The 25,908-nt window shown below is 43.1% G+C and overlaps 1 protein-coding gene across 1 annotated transcript in view; it reads right to left on the bottom strand.

Annotated features, from left to right (window-relative positions):
• The window catches only part of HSD17B2 (hydroxysteroid 17-beta dehydrogenase 2), a 90,613-nt gene that overhangs the window by 2,236 nt on the left and 62,469 nt on the right, over positions 1–25,908 (bottom strand). The window contains exon 4 of the mRNA XM_047077384.1: positions 10,003–10,140. Coding sequence (XP_046933340.1) covers positions 10,003–10,140 — 138 coding nt within the window. The remainder of the gene's footprint in view (positions 1–10,002; positions 10,141–25,908) is intronic.

Raw genomic sequence — 25,908 nt, 5'->3', positions numbered from 1 at the left:
TTTTAGGCAACCACTTCTCTATCAAAGGACTTTCCAGTCATTCCTAGATTTCACCATTTCAGTGACGCTGCCATAAACAGTCTTGCATAACACATCCTTTTGTATTTTAGCGTTTTACGTCTGCAGGCAGCCTCTACAGTGTGGCTGCGTGGTCAAAAGGCACATGCATTCTGAATTTTAATACCTACTGCCAGATTACTTTCCACAAAGGATGCAGAAGTTCACATTCCCTCCTGCAAAGTGTGGGATTGCTCTGGGATTGCTATGGGGATGATCCTCAGTTTACCAGCTTGAGTGACTCCTGGATATCGGATATTGGGTCTGTGGGGGAGCCTGACTGTGAAATGTAAGCCAGTGAAATCCAATTATACCCACCGAAATGCAAAAGGATTTCAATTGCTCATTACTTTTCATGAAAGCACAATACCACACTTAAAGAAATGATTACTCTGACAATTACTCCCGAGGCTTCTGGGTCTTGAAAAACATGTTTGTGTGAACTATTGTTCCTCCAGCTACCTCTCCCTGTCTCGGCTTTCTCCAAGGTGTGGGATTCCTTTTCCTCTCCTCTTCCTCTCTAAACACCTCATGGACTTTCTAACCATTCTTGTGAGTACCCTGTGCAGAGTCCTCAAGGCTCTCTTTACTGGCGACAAAGCCACCAGAAGTTTGTCAACTCATCTGCCACTTTTGACACCCACTAGCTGCCACTTTGGGGCTATACACAATGAAATTGTTGAGGTCACTTGGATCCAAATCCCATCTCTGACTCATACCACCTCTGTGACTTGGGAAATTTCCCAACTTCTCTGAGGCTCAGCTTTCTCCCTACAGGATGGGAATATTACTGATGTGGGGAACAAAGGCAAAAGAAACGTACATAAAATTGAATTTCCTTATAACCTGCAGCCCATTGACGAATACATCAGGCAGGCAAAATAAACTATTCCTCCAGAAACTCTCAATGTTGATGTTAATGCTTCGCCAGAGGCAAAAACAACCTTGGCTTGCCAACATCCAGGCCTCCAGGCCTTCAACAATTTTCCACGTCATTTTGGGGCCCTGACGTGGGGCTTTGAGTCTTTTCACCTGGACTCTGAGCCTCGGGGCAAACTTGGCGAGTCCTTCCTCTCTCCTCCCTTTGCTCTCCTATCCGGCTTTTCAAGGAGTATGGTCTTATTGGGACATTCTCATGTCGATTGCTCAGGCTGCGATCCTCTAGCCCATGGCTACCCTACCAGGAGGAGAAAGCCTACCTTTGGGCTGGAAGTTAGTACCCAGGCAGGAACGGTAATAAGACTCAGAAACTTGAGGCCTTTTCTTTATTCCTGTCCTTATAACAAAGTTGTCTGTCTGTCTTGGGCACAGGACAGCCACCTAATGACTAGCACAGCTGCTGATCTTAAGACTCCTGTGTGAAGCTTCCTCTCATTGGTCTAAAGTGATCCCCTGGTCTAGCCTCTTCTGGATGCGAGCACTCCACTCAGAGCCAGCTGAAACCAATACCCAATTCAATGAAAGCCCAACTAGGACCATTTCCTAGAGAAGTTGGCTATAAAGATTACTTGTGTTGGAATGTCGCTTAGACCGTGATGGATTTCTATCTCTGCTGTTTTCCATCAATGTCCTCTACCAACTACTTAAACTACAGAATTGGGTAATTTCCCCTTGTCAAAACCTTTCTAATGTTTTCCATGGGTTAAAAACGGTGGGTTCTTCAAGGCCTTCACAGCAAGGTAGGGTATTTTAGTCCATTCACTGGCACCTGTTTGTAGTGTAGGATTTGATGAGGAAGCAGAGGGATGCTAGCATCCTTCCTACGGGGACTTTATAGCAAGGTGGTGATCATAGCAGTTTTGTTCAAGGGACACCTTGGGTCGCTTTGACAACAGGGACCTATGGCATTTACTGTGTGGGACGCCACCTGGGAATCAGAGGGAATTTTTGATAACGGATCTTCTCTCTTCAGTTCCCAAGGACTCTCCTTTGGAATGCCTTTTAACCCCCTGGAAACAATTCAGATTGCAAAATTTAAGAAAGGACTGATCTGTAACACTGCATGGCCTTAGTGTGACCTCTAAGTTAGATCTCTCCTGTGGGAAACCGGGGAAATGGATAGACATACCCCTAGGTCCAGACCCACACGGCCCTAAATGAGGACCCTGCCTGACAGCCTCTTGCAGAATGTGTTTGGCCAGTAAACGCCCTCCTGATACACTGGATGATAATTGTCTAAATAAGCCTTCTCCGAATAAACCCAGGTTGCTGGAGGAAACACAGGCCATCCCTGACAAAAGAAACACTGAGTCTCTCTCTGTTTCTCCTCCTAATAGATGTGGGGGCTTCTCCCTCCTTCATTCCCCAGGTTAATGGCTATAATTGGAACCAACTGTCTCTGGTAAGTCTATCTTGGGCTGGGGACTTTAAGGAGTATTCCCAAACAGCTGCCAAAATGCCTTTAATTTCAAGGAAGTTCCCGGTCTTCTCTGGCCTGACGTGGACTGCCGACCTCCACTTTAGTGGAAGGCTCTTCTGCCTTCGCCTCCCCCTCCTCCTGTTTCTGCACCACCTTCATGCACAGCCTTCACGACTGGCTCCAGTAGCATCTCGGGCGCCTCCAGCACCATTGGTTCCTTCTCCTCCCCTCGCTGTCAAGGAGGGCAGAGACCCCCATTGGACTTACACTGCCCACTTCAGATTTCTCCACCTGTGTCCCAGGTAAAAATTAACGATGGGGAACAAATTGATTGACTTTTAAGTGGACTCAGGGGGAACATAATTCAGTATTGAAACTAATTGAAACTTTTAATGCTACCTAGGTTTACTGAAGGGCAAATAAGCTCGTGTTATCTCTCTTGCCATTTGTCAGCAAAAAGATGACTTAAAATGATGGTTAATTTTGTCTGTCTCCAAGTTTTCTTGGGTAATTGTTAAGATAGCTTTCAAAGTCATTAGTAACCTGAAACTTTATAAAGTTTTGCTGGGATGATGAAATGGGATTGAATTCATTGGACATCCAAGCTTTTCCAAATAGGATGGAGTGCTGAAGAACTGATTACTAAAAATAGGTTTGTGCTTTTGGTTTCCTACTGCAGAGAAACTAAGAATATTTGGGTCCGTCGGAAAACATGTCTTGTGCTTAATAGATTCACAAATTTGCCGTCTAAAGAATTCTGGTGTAACAGTTCACAATTGGTTACTACTTAGTTTTCACTGGAGACTTGGGCTTCTAAGAGTTAAAATTCTTCTGCTAAATGTCTTTGAGACTGATGGAAATAAGGGAAGCAACTATGAATTTTAAAAGTTACTGTAGAAGGTTTATGGAGGGAAATCTTTGCAAAGGAATTTTATATGTGGTCAGGACTCGGGTCAAAATTAATGGATTTTAAAAGTATATAGGTATAAGGTTGAAATTCTTCTTTTCTCTTTGTTCAAAAGACAAAGTTTTCTTGGATTGTTGATCTGCTCTTGATAAGAAAATGTAAACAACAAGTTTTTATTTTTTTCTCTTCTGTCTGCCCAGAAAATCAAAACTTTTATGTTTTGTCTTTATCAGGTCTTTGATTACACAGTTAAAACTTCTCAATACTATAGGAGCTGAGTTTTGCTAACAACTATATAACCAGACACGTTTGCCTTTGGAATCTCGTATTGCCACCTTGGTTAAATAAATAATTAAGTTTTGGGGTGCTTGGGTGGCTCAGTCGGTCAAGTGTCCAACTTCGGCTCAGGTAATGATCTCACAGTCCGTGAGTTGGGGCCCCACATCAAGCTCCGTGCTGACAGCTCAGAGCCTGGAGCCTACTTCGGATTCTATGTCTCCTTCACTCTCTTCCTCTCCCACATTTGCACTCTGTCTCTCTCTCAAAAGTAAATAAACGTTAAAAAAGTTTTTTTTTAATAATTAAGTGTTAAATTTTGTAATGACCTGTGGTCTTATTTAGGCATGTGCTTTATAACTTTCTGAGGTTTTTTAACACACGTCCCAGTATTTAAACTGTCAATGAAATCTTTTTGACTAATTAGGCCTTTTTCTTTGGTATGTTAAGTGACTCTGGAAGCATTGTTAAACAAATAATAAGCCTTAGGTATTGTTTGGGTAAATGCGATAACTATTCCAGAGATGAAATTCCTAAAGTTTTAATATGTTTTAATATGTTCTGGTATAAGACTATTACTTAATATTCTAATTATTGAAGAGCTCTGTGTCACAGAAATAACTGGATTTCCTTGCCAGCTGTAATGAACTCTAATCAAATCTTTAACCATTCCGATTGTTGAGTCTTTTGTCATTTATAGTTCTTGTTCTTATTCTCTTGCAAAACATGTTTCATCTTCAAGGAGACTCATAGAAAGGGCTTTGGACAAATACAGGTTTTTGATATCTTTAAAATCATAAAACTAAAATTGGTAAGAATTTCGAGAACTAACTAAAAAGCTGCATTCAAACTGAACAAGAATTAGTAACTTTAAGTAAATTAAGGAAGATGATGATAGTTTTTAGTTTTTGCGACTCTTGTTTGAAACATTGCCGGCTCTCTAATGCTTGCTCTTCCAGATTAAGGAAGTTTTCTCTTAAGATATCTATGACTTTCAGAAGTGTGATAAAGTATTCATTGGTGAACAAATTAAAGCATTTAACTTTTCTCCCTACCTGTACCCTCTGAAATTCGAAAACTCTCAGTGAGGGTTCTTTCCTTCATGGCAACTACAGTTATTTGCAGAAGTTCAATAAGACTATGTAACAGGACACCATTGGAAATATTGGTTATTTTCCCAAGGCTTTGGCTGGAATGTCCTATTTAAGAGACATGCATAGACAGATATGACCCGACAGCTTTAAGGAACTAGGGTTGACTTTATGAAACGTGGCGAAATAAAGCCCCTTGGAAATGTTGGCCTGATGCCTTGCTTACAGAGTTCCCAGCAGCCTTACCACGTGAGGAAAGAATGTCACTTCCCCTGGCATGGGGACCTCATGAAGAGGAATTCACCCAAATCTACAGGTATTGCAGGCATGTCTGATGGCAAGTACTTGGCTTGGCTTCTGCCCTAGAGAGGTTACAAAAGTTCAAATCTAGAGATTCCTTATAAAACGTTCCAACAAAGCAGATTTTAAAAAATCCATATGATCAATCACTATCCTTGCTGAGCTTGTGTAAGTAATTAGGCCGAGTTTGTTAAAATTGGATTTGTTTTTACAAATGAATTAGTAGTTATTTGGCTATCTCTGGAAATGAGGGCAATTACAGAGAAAAATTAGGTTTCAATAACACATCTTCGTAGATATTAAATTCTAATACTACTTATTATAAACTAGACTAGATGCTGAATTCTTCTGGTTTCCTCAAACATTTGGCTAAGACTCTCCCTGAGTTAGGTTTCCAATCTTCTTCCATTCTCTTAATTTAAAGTCATTAAAAACTAAAACTGCCTTTTCCCTAAAAGCCCTAAAAACTGATGCTGGACAACTGGAGGTAAACTTCAGAGAAATAGCCCATGTATAGGACCATCTTGCTTGTTATTCTGTGGGGATAATAACAAGACCCACGGGCATACAATTATTTGAACAACTGGAAAATGGGATGGATTTCCCCAACCATTGTATATGAAAAGCCTTTTCTCACTATAGGTACCTACCAGTAGGTAAAGACTATAGTGTTTTATTAAATTATTCACTTTTCGTGGGTTCAAGCCCCATGTCAGGCTCTGTGCTGACAGCTCAGAGCCTAGAGCCTGCTTTGGATTCTGTGTTTCCCTCTCTCTGCCCCTCTCCCACTTGTGCTCTGTCTCTATGTCTCTCAAAAATAAATAAATGTTAAAAAAAATTGAAATTATTTACTCGAGGCCAGGTTTTAATTCATAAATCTCTTTAAATGAATATGCAAACTATATCCTCCCTAAACCTGATCTGACAGTTACTAGCAACCCACTCCATATAAACCCAGGAGACAAGGTTTATTTAAAGAATTGAAAGTCTAATACAGCAGGAGATTTAATTCTGAAATGAAAAGGCCCCTACTGGGTCATACTCCCACAGCCATAAAATTAGAAGGACATTCCTCGTGGACTCAAAAATTAAATCCGTATCTGCCTGGGGCATTTGGGTGGCTCAGCCAGTTGGTTGAACATCCAACTCTTGATTTCGGTTCATATCATGATTCCAGGGTCAAGGGATCATGCCCCACATCAGGCTCTGAGTTGAGCATGAAGCCTGCTCAAGACTCCATCTTTCTCCCTCTGCCTCTCTCCCCAATTTGTGCTCTCTCTCTCTAAAATAAAATCAACAACAACAACAACAACAACCCTCTACATTCCTCATAGGAATCCAGTGTGCCAGCTAAGGGTGCCTTCTTATTCTTGTGAACCTGTGGAAGACTTCAGACTTCTCTTTAAATGAAAATGATGGTTGTACATTTCTTTCTCATTTTCCTTTCCCCCATTTATATGGGCCATTCAAAAGGATCAGCAGAGACATTTGAATTACAAACCAGAAAAACCCATACTATTCAGCCACCTGTTTCCACTCTATCTGAGGATGTTTAGAGTTTGACATCTAAAAATCTTCTCCCTGGCAGCACTCAGGACTCAGACACTGGGTTTATAATTTGCTCTACCCATTAACTTATATTTTTCTTTTGTTTCTATAAAGGTGCCTCTTATTAATTACCTGACTGCTTGCTAAACAAAACAGCAGGTGATGGCTAATGCCACTTGCTACACAATTAAGGCCGTAAATGACTCTCCAAATGGCATTAGATATTTTAACTACTGCACAGGCTGGAACATGTGCTATCATAAAAACAGAATGTTGTACATATATTCCAGATATCACAAGCATGTAGCAGGATTGCTAAAAGCTATAAATACTCAAATTGGCACATTAAACTATCGGTCTCTTTCCTTTAGTGATTGGTTAAACTCCTGGACTAGAGGAACATTTTGGGCAACTATCAAAAGTCTTTTATTCAGGCTTCCCTTTCTCCAAATAATATTAACCTTATTTTCTTGTCTTCTCTGATGTCTCCCTGCCTGGTGCCAAGACTCCTTCACGGACTTAACTTCCAGCTGATAAATGATCCTTTCTACTCAAGGAGGTTTATATATGGTGTCTACCTTGGATTGGCTACCTTGGCCTTTAGTAACTCCTATATAGAAATTCCCCACCTGACCAATGTTGACCCATAGCTAGGGACATCTCTATGCCCCTACTCAGCAGGAAGAAGTTACAGAGGTAAGACCTTCCACCCTCAACAACCTTAAAGATTTAAGGGTCAAAATTGTTCAGGGGGGAATGATGTGGAAAACAAGGCAAAAGAAATGTACATAAAATTAAGTTGCCTTCTAACCTGCAGCCCATTAACAAATAAAATACTTTAGGCAGGCAGAGTATCCCATTCCTCCTGGAAGTCTCCATCTTAATGTTAATACTTTGCTAGAAGCCAAAAGCAACCTTAGCTTGACGATAGCCAGATCTCCAGGACCCTATAAGTCTTTAACAAATGAAAATGCTTTTGGATACTTCCTTTGTCCTTACCTCCCTAACTTCGAAGTATATAATCAGTCATTCCTCACAACCCGAGTACAGCTCTTTCTGCCCACAGGTCCAGTGCTTTAATAAGACCACCTTTTTGCACTGAAAACTTTCTTTTTCAGAATTCTTTCATGACCTTTGGTTCTGAACCCCAACACTTCAAACCACATCATTACAATGCCTACCTCCTAGGTGAGGAGTAAGTGAAATTGTGTATGTAAAGTGCTTAAAACCTGCTAATCATGGAATCTTAGCTATTTCTATTGCAGGAACTAAAAAATATGGTATGTCTCCTTGAATGTCTTCAGAAGCTCTTTTTCTCTCTGAAGATTCCTCTTCTTGTGCCCCCCACCCTCCACCCCACCCCAGCTTTGAGCATCCTTCTCCAAACTTGAGTCCTCAGCCTTCCACTGTCTGGCCTCTTGCCTTGAGAGATCCCATCAGGATCACCTTTAGACTGAGGGCAGCCTCATAGAAAGAGAGGACTGAGCACTGCACCTAGAGATCTGCTTTCAGATTGCCAATCACCAAAGTGTGTCGCATACCCACAGGTATGTATCACCCACCCCACACACCTGGCAAATGATGTCAATTAAGCATACCGCTCAGGGCTGTCATACAGATTAGGACCTATATGGGAAGGACAGGAGTATAAATTGGAACCATATTTTTTAAAAATTTTTTAAGGTTTTGTTTATTTAAGTAATCTCTACACCCAACATGGGACTCAAACTCAAGACCCCGAGATCAAAAGTCACATACTCTTCTGAATGAGCTAGTCAGGTGCCTCTAGAACAATATTTTTTTAATATTTATTTTATTTTATTACTATTATTATTGTTGTTTGTTGTTTTGTTTGTTTTAGAGAGCATGAGCAGGGGAGAGAGGCGGAGAGAGAGAGAGAGCAAGAGAGAGAGAGAGAGAGACAGAGAGAGAATCTTAAGCAGGCTCCGTGCTCAGTGCAGAGCCCAACATGGGGCTTGATCTCATGACCCTGAGATCATGAACCTGAGCTGAAAACAAGAGTTGGACGCTCAACCAACTGAGCCAGGCACCCCTGGAATAATATTTTTTTTAAATGGTTTTGTATTATCCACGAAAGCTGAAGACGATTAAACCCCATAAACTAGTCATTCCACTCCTGGGAATGTGACACTGGAAAAATCACATACATGTACCCTTGAGCTGCAGGTACAAACCACACAGATGAACTGTGAAAGCAATGTTGAGTGAGAAAAGCAGACACGAGAATACATACATGCTGATTCCATTCAAAGTTCCATAACCAGTAAAGCCAAATCCTATTGTTTGTGATGCATGCATGTATGTAACACTGCAAAGAAAAGCAAATGAACAATTGCTACAAAAAATAAGAAAGTGATTATATGTTGAGGATGGGGAAGACTAGGACTGGACGGAGATCATATGGGCACTTCTGGGCACTGGCAATGCTTTATTTTTTGATCTGGCTGTTAAGTGCATGAGTTTTTAAAGTAATTTGTTAAACTCTGTGTGTATATATTTCTCAATTAAAAAAAATGAGTGTGGGGTGGGGTGCGTGGTTGGCTCAGTCAGTGGAGCATGCGACTCTTGGGCTCAGGGTTGTGAGTTTGAGCCCCACATTGGGTGTCGAGATTACTTAAAAAATTTTTTTAAACCTTAAAAAAATGAATTAATTTTAAAAATAAAAATAAGGAGCACCGGGCTGGCTCAGTCTGTACAGCATGTAACTCTTGGTCTCAGAGGTTGAAAGTTTGAGCCCCGCATTGGATGTAGAGATCATTTAGAAATAAAATCCTTAAAGGGGCTCCTGGGGGGCTCAGTCAATTAAGCACCTGATGTCAGCTCAGGTCATGTTCTTGTGGTCCATGAGTTCAAGCCCCGCGTCGGGGTCTGTGCTGATGGCTCAGAGCCTCGAGTCTGCTTCCGATTCTGTTCTCCCTCTCTCTCTGCCCCTCCCCCACTCATGCTCTGTCTCTGTCTCTCTCTCTCTCAAAAATGAATAAAAACATTTAAAAAATTAAAAAAAAGAAAACTATATGACATCAAAACTAAATTCCTTTGTGGAACCGATGCAGGGGAACAACTGTACGCTGAAGAACCTGGCACTTGCCCTTTTATTATTTTTTTTAATGTTTATTTTTATTTTTGAGACAGAGAGTAACAGTGTGAACGGGGGAGAAAGACACAGACTCTGAAGCAGGCCCCAGGCCCTGAGCTGTCAGCACAGAGCCCAATGCGGGGTCTTGCACTCCCGAATTATGAGACCATGACCTGAGCCAAAGTCAGAAACCCGAAAGACTGAGCCCCCCGGGCACCCTGCCCTTTTATTATTAAAAGAGGCCCATCTATCCCAACTCCTCTTTGGCCAACCACTGAGGAGTTTGGTTTGAGCTCTGTCAAAACAAAAGACCCTCAGAATCCCGTCCAGGATGAACGCTGAGGGGCTCCTGGACTGAGACACTTACTTGTTTTGAAGCCTCCAGGCTGGATGACAGAGACTTTAACTCCCCATTTGGAAAGCTCTTGTCTCATGACTGCTGAAAACATGGTCAGAGCTGCCTTGGATGAGCTATAGGCTGCCAGCTTCTCCATTGGGACCCCTCCTGCAGGAGTAATGAGAGAGAAAAAAAATTAGGTCTGAGGTTCTTATCTGTTCATCCACTAAGTATTTAAACAGGACCTACTGCATGCTAGAACCTGTATGTGTGGTGGCCACAGCAGATAAGGGCCCTCTGTACCCAGATGAGTGCATATTCTTGGTCACAACTGCCCTCTGGCTTCCTTTGCTTCTGCTTCCCTGGCTGCTCCATCACAGTCCAATGACAAGCCATATAAAGGGTAGTCTGTCCCAACGTCTAAGCTAAATGTGATTGAGGTGGGTTAAAGAGGATCTGTCCCAGCCTCTGACCTTCCAGGTTGGCCAACCTCCATTCTGAGGTTCCAGGTGGACATACCTGGGGAAGGGGCACTGGTCAGCCCATTCCAGCACCTGTAGTTGAACAAAGTGGGTCTAATACTCGTCACAACAAAGGGCAATGCACACCATGGGGAACAATGGGACATTTCTGTATGAGGGAGTGAGAAAGGGCTTATTCTAGGGCTGGGTAGATGCTCTTCATGGCACCTGATCACACTTAGCTCAGAAGCTGGGAGAAACAGCCTGAAACTGGGTCTATCATCGGACCCGATGTTCAGGAGGAGCTATGGAAAGCAGAAGGAAAGGAAGCCAGAAAAGTGGAGTGACCCTAATTGGAATAAAGGTCTCTGCAGGTGTAATTAAAGTGCAGATCTCAAAACGAGACCATCCTGGATCAGGATGGGCCCTAAATTCAATAATAGCTTTTCTTGTAAGAGACAGAAAAGGAGGAGACACAGGAAAACAGGGGAGCAGACCATGTGGAGATGGAGGCGGAGATTGAAGTGATACGGCCACAAGCCAAGGAATGCCTGGAGCCCCCACAAGCTAGGAGAGTCACAAAGGCATCCTCCCCTAGAGCCTTCGGAGGGAGGAGGCCCCGCCAACACCTTGCTTTCAGACTTCTGGGCTCCAGAACGTGGCAGAACAAGTTCCTTTGGTTGTAAGCCACCTGTAATTGTTACAGCAGCCTTGGAAAAGGAATGCAGATGTGTTCCTGGCATTCGTTACCTGGAGGACGCTGAGAGTGGGAAGGGGTGAAGACGGTGAGGGAGCATAGCACTGAGGGGACCTCATGGGGAACCCAGGGTGGCTGGACATTAGGGCTCTCAGCTTTGGCAAAGGTTTCCCTGGTCAATAAAGCAAGCCCTGGATAAATGGCTAAGCAAGGTCAGATGTAGCCACCCAGTGGAATACCACTCAGCCATTACAGGGTCCATTGAGAGGGGGGCGCCTGGGTGGCCCAGTCAGTTAAGCATCTGACTCTTGATTTCGACTCAGGTCGTGATCTCACAGTTCATGGGTGTGGAGCATGCTTGGGATTCTCTCTCTCTCCCTCTCTCTCCCCCACCCCCTTCCCCACTCTCTCTCAAAAATAAATTAACATTTAAACAATTTTTTTTAAGTGCCTTAAAAGGAATGAACTTGAGAGGTGCCTGGCTGGCTCAGTCAGTGGAGAATGGGGCTCTTGATCTCAGGGTTGTGAGTGTGAGCCCCGTGTTAGGTGTAGAGATTACTTAAAAGTACTGTTTTTCAAATAGAGAGAGTGGGAATGGGCAGAGGGAGAGAGAGAGAGAGAAAGAGAGGGAGAGAATATTAAGCAGGTTCCACACTGAGCGTGGGTCTCAATTTCACAACGCTGAGATGATGACCTGATCCGAAATCGAGAGTTGGACGTTTAACCACATGAGTCACCCAAGCACCCCAAAAATAAAGTCTTAAAAAAATGGAATGTTGATAGACACAACAGCATGGTTGAGTCTCAAAATAATTATGGTGAATGAAAGAGCCAGACAAAAACCAGTGCGTGCTGTGTGATTCATATATTTAAAATTCTAGAAAATGCAAACCAATCTATAGCGATACAGATAGATCAGTGGTTACCTGCAGCAGGTGGGGGAAGGATTAGAAAGGGGGACATGGAAACTTTCAGGGATGAAGGACATGTTTACCATCTTGATTGTGGTGATGGTTTCCTGGGTGCATACATATGTCTAAATTTATCAAATTGTGTACTTTATTTTTTTTAATATTTTTAACGTTTATTTATTTTTGAGACAGAGAGAGACAGAGCATGAATGGGGGAGGGGCAGAGAGAGAGGGAGACACAGAATCCGAAACAGGCTCCGGGCTCCGAGCTGTCAGCACAGAGCCCGATGCGGGGCTCGAACTCACGGACCGCGAGATCGTGACTGAGCGGAAGTCGGCCGCTTAACCGACTGAGCCACCCAGGCGCCCCTCAAATTGTGTACTTAAATATGAACGGTTTATTGTATGTCAATTATATCTCAATTTTTTAAAGGTAAGGAAGGGAAAGAGGGAGGGAGGGAAGGAGGAAGGAAGGAAGGAAGGAAGGAAGGAAGGAAGGAAGGAAGGAAGGAAGGAAGAAAGAAGGAAGCAAGGGATGGAAGAGGAAAGAAGGAAGGGAGGAAGGGAGGAAGGGAGGAAAGAAGGAAGGAAGGAAAGAAGGAAAGAAGGAAGGAATGGAGGGAGGAGGAAAACACCACCACCTGGCTTCCAGAGACCATAGACATGTCAGCAAATGTCAAAGATGACTTCATGGGTATTTTTCTCTGCCTAAATCCCCCAGGACACTTGCACAACTATCTATGGATGGGTAGAGAACCTCCATCGTTTCCTGCTCTTACCTTTCCAGGCATCCCTGTCCTACCAGCTTTCCCAGCCTTTGGTGATTTCTCACCAAACCAAACATGGGTCCAGTTTTCCACATGTGCTTGTCTTTGTTCTTCTGACTTCAGAACTTTGCAAATGATTCCTCTTCCCTGCCAAAGTCTCTTATTCCTCTGGTCAGGCCTATTCCATCCATGGGAGAATATCTTCCTAGCCCTGAGTTCTCTTGGCCTGATTCCTACCTCTATCCAAAAGTTAAAGTTTTCAGTGTATCAGAGACCACAAAATATGGCTCATGCTCACATCTAACATTTATTGAAGATCATTTATTAAGAGGTACTTAAGTCATCACCTTATGATATGTAGTAGGTAGAACAAACTGTTGTCTGATAGGTTTTCAGCTACCTCTTCCCAGACCACTATAAAACACTGAGCTCATTTCTGCACACAGGGAAAACATGACTGCGATGACCGTGATCTGGTTTGTTAAAGAGCAATCTTAGTAGAGACATTGGCCATTTCTAGTCATTTAATGAAACCATGACTTGAAATTTGATTGTCTACCCATGATGTGAAAGTCATACAATGCAATTAAAAGGAAAATGAGGGGTGCCTGGGTGGCTCCGTCGGTTAAGCATCCAACTCAGCTCAGGTCATGATCTTGCAGTTCATGGGTTCGAGTCCTGTGTTGGTGTTTGTACTGACAGCTTGGAGCCTGCTTCAGATTCTGTGTCTCCCTCTGTCTCTGCCTCTCCCCCACTCACGTTCTGTCTGTCTCTCTCTCACTTTCAACAATAAATTTAAAAACACATTTTAAAAAAAGGAAAATGAGATGATAAAATGTATGGAAATGAATACATATAAGTACAGATATAATTGGGAAAATCTGCATAAAACTGGTAAATTATCATTATCAGTATACTACTTATAATGTTGTACTATAGTTATGAAAAATTTAACCATATATACCCAGGTCAAAGGTACATAAGATCTCTCTCTATTCCTTCTTAAAACTTTGGCTAAATCTATGATAATCTCCATAAAAATTTCAATTAAAAAAGAGCACAGCATCTGCACCCCTGTGTTTATTGTAGCATTATTTACAATGCCTAAGACATGGAAACAATCTAGGTGTCCATTGAAGGATGAATGGATAAAGAAAACGTAGTACATATGTGCAATAGAATATTATTCAACCATTAAAAAGGAAGGAAATCCTGCCATTTGCAACAACATGGATAGACCTTGAGGATCTTGAGGGCTTTGAGGGCATTACGCTAAGTGAAATAAATCAGAAAGAAAAAAGAGATAGTATGTAATCTCCCTTTTAGGTGGAATCTACAAAAACCAGACTCATAGATATAGGGAACAGGTTGGTGGTTACCAGAGGTGGAGGGTGGGGGTGAAATGGGTGAAGGCAGTCAAAATGTACAAACTTCTAGTTACAACATAAATACGTTCCAGGGATGTAATGTACAGCATAGCGATGACAGTTAATGATAGTGTATTGTATATTTGAAAATTTGCTAAGAGAGTAAATCTTGAAAGTTCTTATCACAAGAAAAAAATGGTATCTCTGTGAGGTGATGGATGGTAACTAACCTTTTGTGGTAATCATTTTGCAATATATACATGTATCAGATCAGGATATTGTGCACCTTAAACTAGTACAATGTTATTTGTCAATTATATCTCAAAAAAACTGGGAAGTGGGGAGAGCATAGGCATTGAGGTAGAGATACCTAGAATAGTTCATGCCAATTATCATCCTTATTCTTACATGATTATTAAAGCTTTGGTCTGGATCACATAATTCCCTTTTGGGAAATACTCATCCTTACCTCCCTGCTTTTGTAGGAAGGCTATCGATCAATGGTTTTGTCCTTCTCATTGAAAGGGGCAGACTGGGCAGTCCCAATACCCCATTCCCTGGACTTGGAGATTGGGTTGGGGCTGAGCATGTGACCTCAGTTGAACCAGAGTCCTGATGTAGATGGCAGAAGGGAGATGGCCTTATTGTTTATTCCCGGCTACGTAAGTATGCAATGGTAGAAAACTTGAACCCCCAGGCCACTTTTGCTACCACATCAGAGAAGGTAAGCAAAGGAAACCAGAGCAAGAAGGGGGGAGCAGGAGTTGGAAGTGGGGGTGTTGAGGGAAATAGGGAGTGGAGATGGGGGAGAGTTAGGATGATCCCATCTTAGAATTTAGTTCTATCTAGTCAGTTGGTAAACTAATAAATTCCTTTTCCCTCTTCTGTTTTAGCTACTGTGAAGTTCATCCCTGTCACTTATCCTGGGCACCTGTATGGCTCAGTTGGTTAAGCATCTGACTCTTGATTTCCGTTCAGGTCACAATCTCACAGTTGTGAAATCGAGCCCCAAGTCGGACTGAGCATGAAGCCTGTTTGGAATTCTTTCTCTCTCTCTCCTCCTTTCTCTCTCTCTGCTTCTCCCCCACTCCTACTCTCTCTCTCTCTCTCTCTCTCTCAAAATATAGTAAATGAACATTAAAAACAAATAAATAGGGGCACCTGAGTGGCTCAATTGGTTAAGCTTCCGACTTCGGGCAGGTCATGATCTCATGGTCTGTGGATTTGAGCCCCGCGTCGGGCCCTGTGCTGACAGCTCAGAGCCTGGAGCCTGCTTCGTATTCTGTGTCTCCACCCCCCCCCTTTGGCCCTCCCCCACTTATGCTCAGTCTCTCTCTGTCTCTCAAAAATAAATAAATTTTAAAGAAAAATAGAAAGAAAGAAAGAAAGAAAGAAAGAAAGAAAGAAAGAAAGAAAGAAAGAAAGAAAGGAAGGAAGGAAGGAAGGAAGGAAGGAAGGAAGGAAGGAAGGAAGGAAGGAAAGAATCCTAAGGCTTAACTGATGAAATTTCGATCCAGCATCTGGCATCAAACATTAAACTTAGGTTCCTGTCTTGCTTCAGATAACCGGCTGATGCTTTTTAAAAGTGATTTCTAGTTTCACAAAATTTTAAGAATTCCAGATCCAACGTTTCCATTTACTGGCGAGAAAGGCCAGTTAAAGCAACTTGTTCTAGTTTGCAACCCAGTTTGCAGGGCTAGACCATCCTCACTTCTCCACAATTTTATAGATGAGGGGAGCTTGGCCAGCTTCGAGGCCAGTTAGCAGAGGGGAGCGGTGAAGAGCTGATCTTTGAGCCAACACTGCCTAGGTTCAAATCCCAGCTCTGTCATTGATTAGTAAAACCTATTAAAATTAGGTACATAAAATTTTATGTTTATTTACCTCTTTTTTTTAATTTTAAAGTTTATTTATTTATTTTGAGAGATACAGAAACAGCTTGACTGCAGGAGGGGCAGAGAGAGAGGGAGAGAGAGAATCCCAAGCCGGGTCCATACTGTCTGCACAGAACCCGATGCAGGGCTCAAGCTTACTAAACTGCGAGATGATGACCTGAGCAGAAACTGAAAGTTCGACCCGACTAAACCACGCAAGCACCCTTTATGTTTATGTACCTCTGTCTTTTAATCTGTAAATTAATAATAATGATGATATATGCATCATAGAGCTGTTGTGAAGGTTGAATATATCAATATATTAGACTAGTGCCGGGCACAAAGTGAGCTCCATACAAGAGTGCTACTCAAGGTTTTCACAATTATCTCAACAGCCCAAAAGGCTCCATTTGTTTGGTGTTTCATAGATTAGTAAGTGCACCTGTTTCAGGATCTCCCACAGTACTTGTGATGTGGTTTTGGTGCTGGTGGGGGTCCCGAGCAGAAGGCCAAGAGAGAATTCTTGAGATGTCTTTGGTGCAAAAAGGTGATTTTATTAAAGCATGGAGACAGGAGCTATGGGCAGGCAGAAAGAGCTACACTGGGGTTGTGAAGAGTGACTGATTATATACTATGGAGCTGGGCAGGGGGGCATAAAGGAAAAGGGAGGTTTCCAAAAGGAATTTCATATGATAAAGAGGACTCTTAAGATACTGGAGGCCTTGCGAATTGTAGAGCTAAAGTTATTTTTCCCTTAGTAAGGCATTAACATTAAGACAGTTGGGAGTTTCTTGGAGGAATGTTTTACTCTGCCTATCTCGAATATTTGTCAGTGGGCTCCAGGTTGTAAGGAAATTTAATTTTACCTACATTTTCTTCTTTGTTCCCCACGCCAGTGGAGGGGAGGGTGATGTTAGGGCTCCAGGAAATTGACTCTATAGATTTCCAGAGATTGCCTTTTTTCCTTGTAACTCATTAAGACAGTTGCAAAGCAATGAAGACTCTTGTCTTGCAAGACTGTGATCTCTATCAGTTAACCGCTTGTTTTTCCCTGTCCTTTGCTCTTGGGCAGCCAGGAGTGCCTGAGGAATGTCACATAGATCCCTCCTGGTGGGGGGAGGGTCGCTTGTGGGGTGTTAGCTTGTGCTTTGCTATCAGATTGCCTCTGGTTCCTTCATCACTTGTTTAGTGGATTCCTAGGACCCACCCTAGACTTGCTTGCTAACCAGACTGGCTCCGTCAGGACGCAATAAATAAATAAATAAATAAACAAACAAACAAACCAATCCAAGTGATTATTTTTTTTCGAATACTAAACCTTGAACTGTTACATTAGGATTAGGATCTTGGTCACATATTTCTGAATAGGTGCGATCATGGAGATGCACTCCATGCGATACACGGAGATGTAACGGACGGCATGACAGGTGATAAGAATTTGTCACATCCCCTGTTATCAACCTAAACAGAAAACACACTTGGACCAAAGAGTTAAGACACATTTGTGTTTTGTATGGTGTTGCGCTCTGTGAAATTGACATTGTTAGACCATTTCTGACCTACCAAATGGCAGTCCTGGAAGGCTCAACTATAGATGCAACCCTGCTGTTAATGTTTCAAATTAGTATCTGAGATTCCTGGGGGCATCAGATGAAGTAAGTGGAGATGTGCAAAGCTTGCTGTGCGAGAGCCACACAGGGTCTCGGGGCACTCTCCCTTCCTGGCCTTATGCACCCCTTCATTGCCTGCCCAGTTAGATTTTTATAATTTGTTCCTTGTTTGTTTCTTTTTTAGAGAGACACACAGAGTACGAGTGGGGAAGGGACAGAGAGAGAGAAAGAGAAAGAGAGGGAGACACAGAATCCAAAGCAGGCTCCAGGCTCCGAGCTGTCAGCACAGAGCCCAATGCAGGGCTCAAACTCACGAACCTCAAGACAGTGACCTGAGCCTAAGTCGGACGCTTAACCGACTGAGCCACCCAGGCACCTGTTGCCCAGTTAGATTCTTAATTTCTGGTTTTGCTCTCCTCAGGTGAAAATCGTATTGCCAGAAGGCAGCAAGGCAAGAGGTTGCCATGAACTTGGTAAGTTTATTTCCATTTCTACAGAGGAAACTTGACTTCCAAAGTAGAGGGCTTATCCACCGGGGTATGGGAGAGCTGGTAAGGGATGTGCAACCCTGGGTGTATATGTGGGCTACAGCCTTAAAGACCATGCAGAGAACTGATATAATTCCAAGGAGGCTACGTCTTGGAAATTCACATACTCATCCACTAGCTGACATTAAATGAATCCAGAGAGACGAATATATACTTTGTGTTCGTTTTTAAATTTTGTTTTTTTAATTCCATAACTCAGTAGGCATAGTAGAATCACCTTGGGAACATTAAAACATAATAAAACAAAAAAGAATGCCCAGGCTGTACTCTAGAGCAGTGAAATACAAACATTCTGGCTGTGGGATCTGAACATCCATCAGTATTTAAATAAAACCCTATAGGTGATTTTAGTGTGAGGACAGTGCTCTGAGTCAGTGGTTCTCAGACTTTGGGGAGCATCAGAATCACCTCGGGAGCTAACGAAGCACCCTGAGGTCAAGGTCCGTCAAGGAGGAAAAAGCCTAAGCTTTTGTGGTGTTCCCCAATTACGCAGGTGAAACTGATTTACTTCCAGGACCCCAAGTTTTGAGCACCTCTGTCTCGTGCAGCTAATTGTTTTAGAACAGTTTTCATACTTGGTAGCCAGTTAGAATTGCCTGGGGAGCTTTAAAAAAAAATCTATTCCTGTCCCCACTCCCATGTGATTTAATTGGTTTGTGGTTCACAGGCTCTGGAATGTTTTAAAGCTCCCCCAGGTGATTCTAATATGCAGACAGCGTTGTTAAACACTTCTAAAGAACATCTCTGAAAATTTTCCATGTCCTCTGGACATGGAAATGCTAATAACAGCTTGCAATCTGGGGGAAAAAAAAACACCCTATGATTTCTGTTTTGGCTATAGAAGGTTCACATATGATCTCAGAAGCTGGATAAGGACCTGGCAGTGTTTATCCCTGATCTATATCTCACAGATGTCAGAGGGGTGGGATATGTTGTGTTTCGGGACTGAAATTAAAGAAATTTTGTAATGCTATGCTGAATGAAGGCAGTTTTTGTGAGCTGTATAAACCTCGGTCAAAATATATTCCTTTCAAGTTACGTGTAGTGAAAGCCAGTCTCAAAAGTTTGCATATTGAATGGTTTCATTTATGTAATATTCTTGAAATAAAGTGATAGAGATGGACGAGAACAGATTCATGGTTGTCAGGGTTGGGAATGGGAGTGAGAGAGTGGATGTGGCCATAGAGGGTTATCTTGGGAGATCCTATGGTGATGGAACAGTCTGTATCTTTATTGCGTTAGAAGTTACAGGAAGCTATATATGTGATACATCTGCACAGACCTATGAGCACACACATAAACGAATGCAGATATAACTGGTGAAATCTCAGTAATTCTGTGCATCGTAGTAATGTCCATTACATGGCTTTGATATTTTTTAAATTTTTTTTAATGTTTATTCATTTTTGAAAGACAGAGAGAGAGCACAAGCAGGGGTGGGGCGGAGAGAGAAGGGGACACAGAATCCGAAGCAGGCTCCAGGCTCTGAGCTGTCAGCACAGAGCCTGACGTGGGGCCCAAACTCAGAAACCACGAGATCATGACCTGAGCCGAAGTCAGATGCTCAACCGGCTGAGCCACCCAGGTGCCCCACATGGCTCTGACATTTTACTATTGCTATGCAAGATGTTATTAGGGAGGTAAACAGGACTTGTTTGTACACTTCCTTGCAACTTTCTGTGAATCTATAATCCTTTCCAAGTGAAAGTTACAAAATACAACCTCCCTTTAAGACATGCTTAACAAGGGAGCCTTACTTACCTCCCAAGTAGGTCTTTGGCTGTACAAAGGCCCATAAAGTCTCCTAAAGTTTTGTAACTGAAACTAAAAATTTAAGTTTTTTGAAGTTTGGCATCGGAGGCCAAGAAAATAAGGCCTAGCTTATGTGAAATCTTAAAAAAATGAGAAAAGCCTCCTGAACAAGCTAGAGCTTTGGAAACATCTGCCAAGGTTGCAACCAAATTTGAAGTGACAATATACCTCTTTCCCACCCCATCCCACACATAACCCCCCTCACAGATGTGGGTAATGTGAAAGTAAAACTTTGCCCTCAGTGCAACACTTGCTTAGGACACATTAACGTTGAATGTTAGGTTTCCCCATGACAGATTCTAAGTAGCCAATTCTAATAAATGATTCAGTACCTGGGGTGACTTAATACCCAGTCAACAACGGGACTTATTTTAACCAACCACATACAGACCTACGGACTCCTTCCCCCTTCCTAACTGCAAAATTTCTATCCTTAGTGTAGCCGCCGTGACTCTAGCATCCCATCCCCCTCCAGAAGATTCCATGTTCCTCTACCCAGTTTGTCTCAGGGAAATATTCAATGACTTTGTTACCTGACAGGTGAATAAACTCAGCATTCATACTGTTGATACTGTTGGTCATGGACTAAAACCAAGGGAGACTTCAAATTACAATTTTAGAGTCTACAGAATTCTAGAGACCTTCTCTCTCTCCCAAGTGTCCTCAGACAGGGACTCTTCCTGCCTCTCTTGGTGTGGCATACACAATAAGTTCGTAACATTTCCTGAGGTTCTACCAGCCAAATGGCCTCGATGTCCTCTGAGGTCACACAGGACCTCAAAAACTCTTCAGTGCCCCCGGATCAACACAGGGAGATCCTCTCTTTTCTACATAACAGTAGCATATAGTGGGTACGTAGGAATTATGGGAGACAAAGGGTTTTACAAGTGACAGCAGCAGGCAGAAATATGTCAACCTTTCAGCCTGAGGCTGTATAGGAAGGAAGTGATATTGTGATTTATAATAAGAGATGTATATGGTCTTTGACCCATTTCTAGCACACAGCTCCTAAAATGCTTGGAATTTCCTAAGTGATGACAGCAGCAAAAGTGTCTTGTTATGTTAATGAGGTGACAGGAGCTTGCCTAAAGGTGGGGACTGGTTGCTGAAGGAACCAACAGCTCCATTAGAGGGGCAGAACCTTCCCTCCTTTCCAAATCCCCCAGCTACCGGGCTAGGGGCTGGAGACCGATGGCCAGAAAACTTAATTAATTGTGCCTAGGTAATGAAGCCTCCATAAACACCCAAAAGGAGGAGGTTTGGAAAGCTTCCAGGTGGTGAACACATAACACACAGATTCAGAGAGCATGGAGGCTCCCTGGCCTTTTCCTATGCTGTGTCCTATGTATCTCTTCATCTAACTGGTGATGCATAGCCTTTAATGTTCTGTGTAATAAACTGGTAATCTAGTAAGTAAACAGGTTTCCTGGGTTCTGTGAGCAGCCCTAGCAAATTAATTGAACCCAAGGAGAAGGTCATTGGAACCTCTCTTCTACAGCTGGCGGGTCCAGAGGCACAGGTGACAATCTGGCATCTGAAGTGGGGGTGGGGGGACAGTCTTACAGGACTGAGCCCTTAACCTTTGGGATCTGATGTTCTTTCCAGGTAGATATTGTCAGCATTAAGTTGAATTATAGGACAATCCACAGTAGAACTGGGTATAGGATGACACTCCTTTATTTATTTACTTATTTAATTTTTTTTAACGTTTATTTATTTTTGAGACAGAGCATGAACGGGGGAGGGTCAGAGAGAGAGAGGGAGACACAGAATCTGAAATAGGCTCCAGGCTCCGAGCTGTCAGCACAGAGCCCAACGCGGGGCTTGAACTCACGAGCCGCGAGATCATGACCTGAGCCAAAGTCAGACACTTAACCGACTGAGTCACCCAGGTGCCCCGAGGATGACACTCCTTTATACGGCGTCAAAAAGAAAAACCATAGGCCCCAAATGGAGTCGCTTATGCTAGGCCACATCACCAACAGGAGGCTTAATACCTAAAACAACTGTAGTTTCAACTTGCTCCAGACATGTTGTCTTACCTGGGTCAGTCGAGGGTTTTCTCATCAGCACCAGTGAGGTAATCTGTCACATACCGTCCCCACCACCCCTAAAGGAAGATGAAGTCATGATAAGACCCTCTAACCCCTTAGGGAAAGTGAATTTACCAGAGGCAATCCTTTCTTTTCTTTTGCTAATAATCTCCATACCCCACCCTCCTTCCTATAAAAACCTTCCGTTTTATGCAACTCCTCAGAGCTCCCCTTTACCTGATAGATAGGGTGCCCCCTCATTCATGAATCAGTTAATAAAGCCACTTAGGCCTTTGAAATTCACTTTGTTGAATTTTTGTTCTTTGTTAAAGAACAGGGGTCCGGGGTCCCATGCTCACACAAACTGTCTCATTCTCTAATACCTTCCTAAAATAGAACTCACGTGACCTTTTCTCAGGAGAATGTCATGAGGACTCCCAGCCAGGGTCTCCCTCCTCCAAGGTGATCTGGAGTCAACTCAAGCAACAAAGTCCATTCCTTTATTGAGTTCTTTCAAGCTGGAAACACAGACCAGGCACATGGTCCCAGGGGAGGTAGGTTTGCTAATCTCCTTGAGGCCTGGTTAGCAGAAATTTGACACTAATAGTATCTGGTGGTTCCCTTGTAATCTGACAATCTCCGGGGATGTGACAAACTAGTTGAGTATCAAAGTCTGGGACGTTGTCACTCCAAGTGTGGTTGGGAACCAACCACCGCGAGAATCTTTAGAAGGACAAATCTTCAGATCCCACTCGAGCTAGGGCTATTGAATCAGAAATCTTGGGGGTGGGCACAGAATCTTTTTCCTTATTGTGGTAAAATAAATACAACCTAAAAGTCACCATTTAGCCATTTTAAGGTATACAATTCAGTGGCATTTAGTATATTCACAATATCATGCAAGCATCACTGCTGTCTAGCTCCATACCATTTGCATCACACCCAAAGCAAGCCCCCTCCATCCCTTAAGTTGTCCCCTCTCATTCCCTTTCCTCTTCCTCCTCCCCCTCCCCCCCCCAGCCCAATGCTAATATGCTTTCCATCTTTCTGGATTTGCCTCTTCAGAGCATTTCAGATAAATAGGATCATCCAATACATGGCCTTTTTTGTCTGGCCTCTGTCCCCATAATCTTTTCAAGGTTCATCTATTCTGTACCATGTATCAGTTCTTCATTCATTTTTATGTATTAATAATATTCCAGCGTATGGATAGATGACATTTTGCTTATCATTTCAACAACATTTGGGTTGTTTCCACCTCTCCCAATATGAATAATGAATGCTATGAACATCCGTGTACAAGTTTTTGTTTGAACACCTGTTTCCTGTTCTCTTTAGTATATACGTAGGACTGGAGTTGCTGGCTCATATGTAATTCTATGTGAAACTTGATAAGGAACCACCAAATGTTTTCCACAGAGGCCGGGCCATTTTACATTCCCGTCACCAACTCATGAGGGTTCCGGTGTCAGCACCTCCTTGTCATCAAGTCTTGGTTCTGAGTTTTTATTTTGTTTTGTTTTTTATAGCCATCATAGTGGGCATGGAATGCCATCTCACTATAGTTTTGATTTCCTGCCATTGTTTTGAAGTAGCCTTCCTGGTGATTCTAATGCATGTGAAATTTGAAAAAGTTGTCCAGGGACCAGGAGCATCCACTCAGGAACTAGTTTCTGAAATGCAGGCTCTTAGACCAGTTAGGGTCACTCGGTCAAATTCTGCATTTTTTAAAAGTTTATTTATTTATTTATTATTTTGAGAGATAGAGAGCACGTGCACACACTTGCGCACAAATGGGGGAAGGGGAGAGAGAAGGTCCCAAGCAGGCTCTGCACTGTCAGCATGAAGCCTGATGCGGAGCTCGAACTCACAAACCTTGAGATCATGGCCTGAACTGAAGTCAGAGTCTTAACCCACTGAGCCACCCAGGTGCCCCAAACTCTGCATTTTAATAAGATCTCCAGGTAATCAAGACACACACACACTGGTGTCTGAGAAGTGTTGGGGAAGGAAACATCCCTAAATTGCTGACATTTCCTGGTCATCATTTAAATCTTCTCGAGTTAGGGCCTGTGTTTTTAATGCCCCATTTGTCTAATATATTCTTGTTGGACAGTCTGGAAAAGTCAGAGGAACGCAGAACTTGGAGTCAAAGAAGCAAACCCAGTTTTCAACCCTGACTCCAACACTCACCAGCTGGTTGATCCAGGCTAGTGTACTTGATCTAGAAAAGGAATTAATATCTGCACCCTGCACACTTTAGAATTAAGATTTTAGGCATGTGTAAGCATCTAATACAACTCAGCACAAAGAAGTTCACTGAGTCTGGTTCTACCTCCTCCCCTTGCCCAACACTAATCCTGGTTATTTTGTGAGAGTTTTAGGGAAGCAAATCTCAGCTGTGGCCTCCTCTCACATCACTGAGCAGCTGTTTCCTTAAGGCAGGCACCTGGCAAGAAGTTCAGGATTGATCCCATAGTCAACTTTGCTGGACTAAGTATGACCTTGCTCGAGGCTGGAACTCTGCAGGACACCTATAATTTATCGACTTGTAAGAACCTCTTGGGCCACTTACTTTGATGAAAAGTAATTTTAATGCATTTTAAATAGCTCAGTGGGGTGGGCAACTATTACTTTCTCTCAGTAGAGAGGTCCCCCTTTTACTAGTGTGCTTTCTATGCACCTGTAGCTGGGCTAAGCACTCAGAACGCACAAATGCATTGAAATCTACAGCCAAGACCAGAGGTTCTCTACTGGGAGCAATTTTGGACACGGGTGCACTCACGCACACATGTACACATGCTCCCCTCCTGCCCCCCCCCCACATGTGGCAACATCTGAAGAGTTGTCATCACCGGAGGTGGGTGCCACTTGCAACTACTGGGTCGAGAACACAGATGCTGCTAAATATCCCGCAGGACATCAGACAGTCCTACACAGAAAGAATTCGCCTCCCCTCAAATACCAATAATACTGAGGCTGAGATATGTTGCCCCAGACTCAGGCATCACCCAAGAAACATGCTGCATCACTCTGTTGTGGACCGATGATAAAATCGACTCAGACTCGTAGAAAAGTGGGGTGACCTGTCTGCAATTACCCAACAGGTACAGAGAAGAGCAGGATGCAAACCACAACTGGCTGAACATCCCTGGGGTCAGAGTTGTTTTATAAGGTTTGTTTTCAACCGTTCTTCTTCAAGCATAGCCTGCAACTGTTTACTCTGCAATTTAAGGGCAAAACTGGCCAGAAAAAGCTCTCAGAACTCTCAAACAAAGATTTTTCAACTGCCCTTTGTACAATCAATCAGAGCTGCCTCCCAATTCCTCTAATACTTGGTTAAATATTTATCCAACTGCCTTGCAGGGATTAAAGAGCTATTCTGTTTCTGTGAGAGGGATGATAAACACGATTACAGGGTTAGGTTTCTCCTAGAGCAGGTGTGGTCGGATGTGGAAGTAATGACCTGTGGGGGTGATGTGCCCCCGGGGGCCAGTGTGTGACAGGCAGCGGGCCGGATGGAAGGTAACTCAGTGTCACAGTCAGGGGTGGCGATGCCAGTGGCTGTCAGGATAAAAAGCCCTGTACAGGCACAACCACGGCCAGCCTCAGAGAGGCCCCTCAAGTCTGCCACCTGTCCGGTGCGAGGCTGCTGCTTAAGCACGTGTCCCTGCATATCATCTTAGCAGGGCCCTCAGAAGAAGTGGTTATTCTTACCCCCAAAGTCCCATGAGGAAGCTGCAGCCCAGAGGTTCAGGACTTTGTTCTGGGTCACTAAGTTGTCGGTGGTAAAGACAGTTTCCAAACCTGGGTAGTTTGTCTCCATTCTAGGAGGCTGGCTTCCTCTTCCTTCTGA

The sequence above is a fragment of the Lynx rufus genome, unplaced genomic scaffold (assembly GCF_022079265.1).
Source record: "Lynx rufus isolate CCGP_SWC_20201006 ecotype Redwood Valley unplaced genomic scaffold, mLynRuf1.p SCAF_16, whole genome shotgun sequence".
NCBI lineage: Eukaryota > Metazoa > Chordata > Mammalia > Carnivora > Felidae > Lynx > Lynx rufus.
The sequence above is the reverse complement of the archived record's forward strand: the minus strand, read 5'-3'. Positions and strand labels throughout refer to the sequence as shown.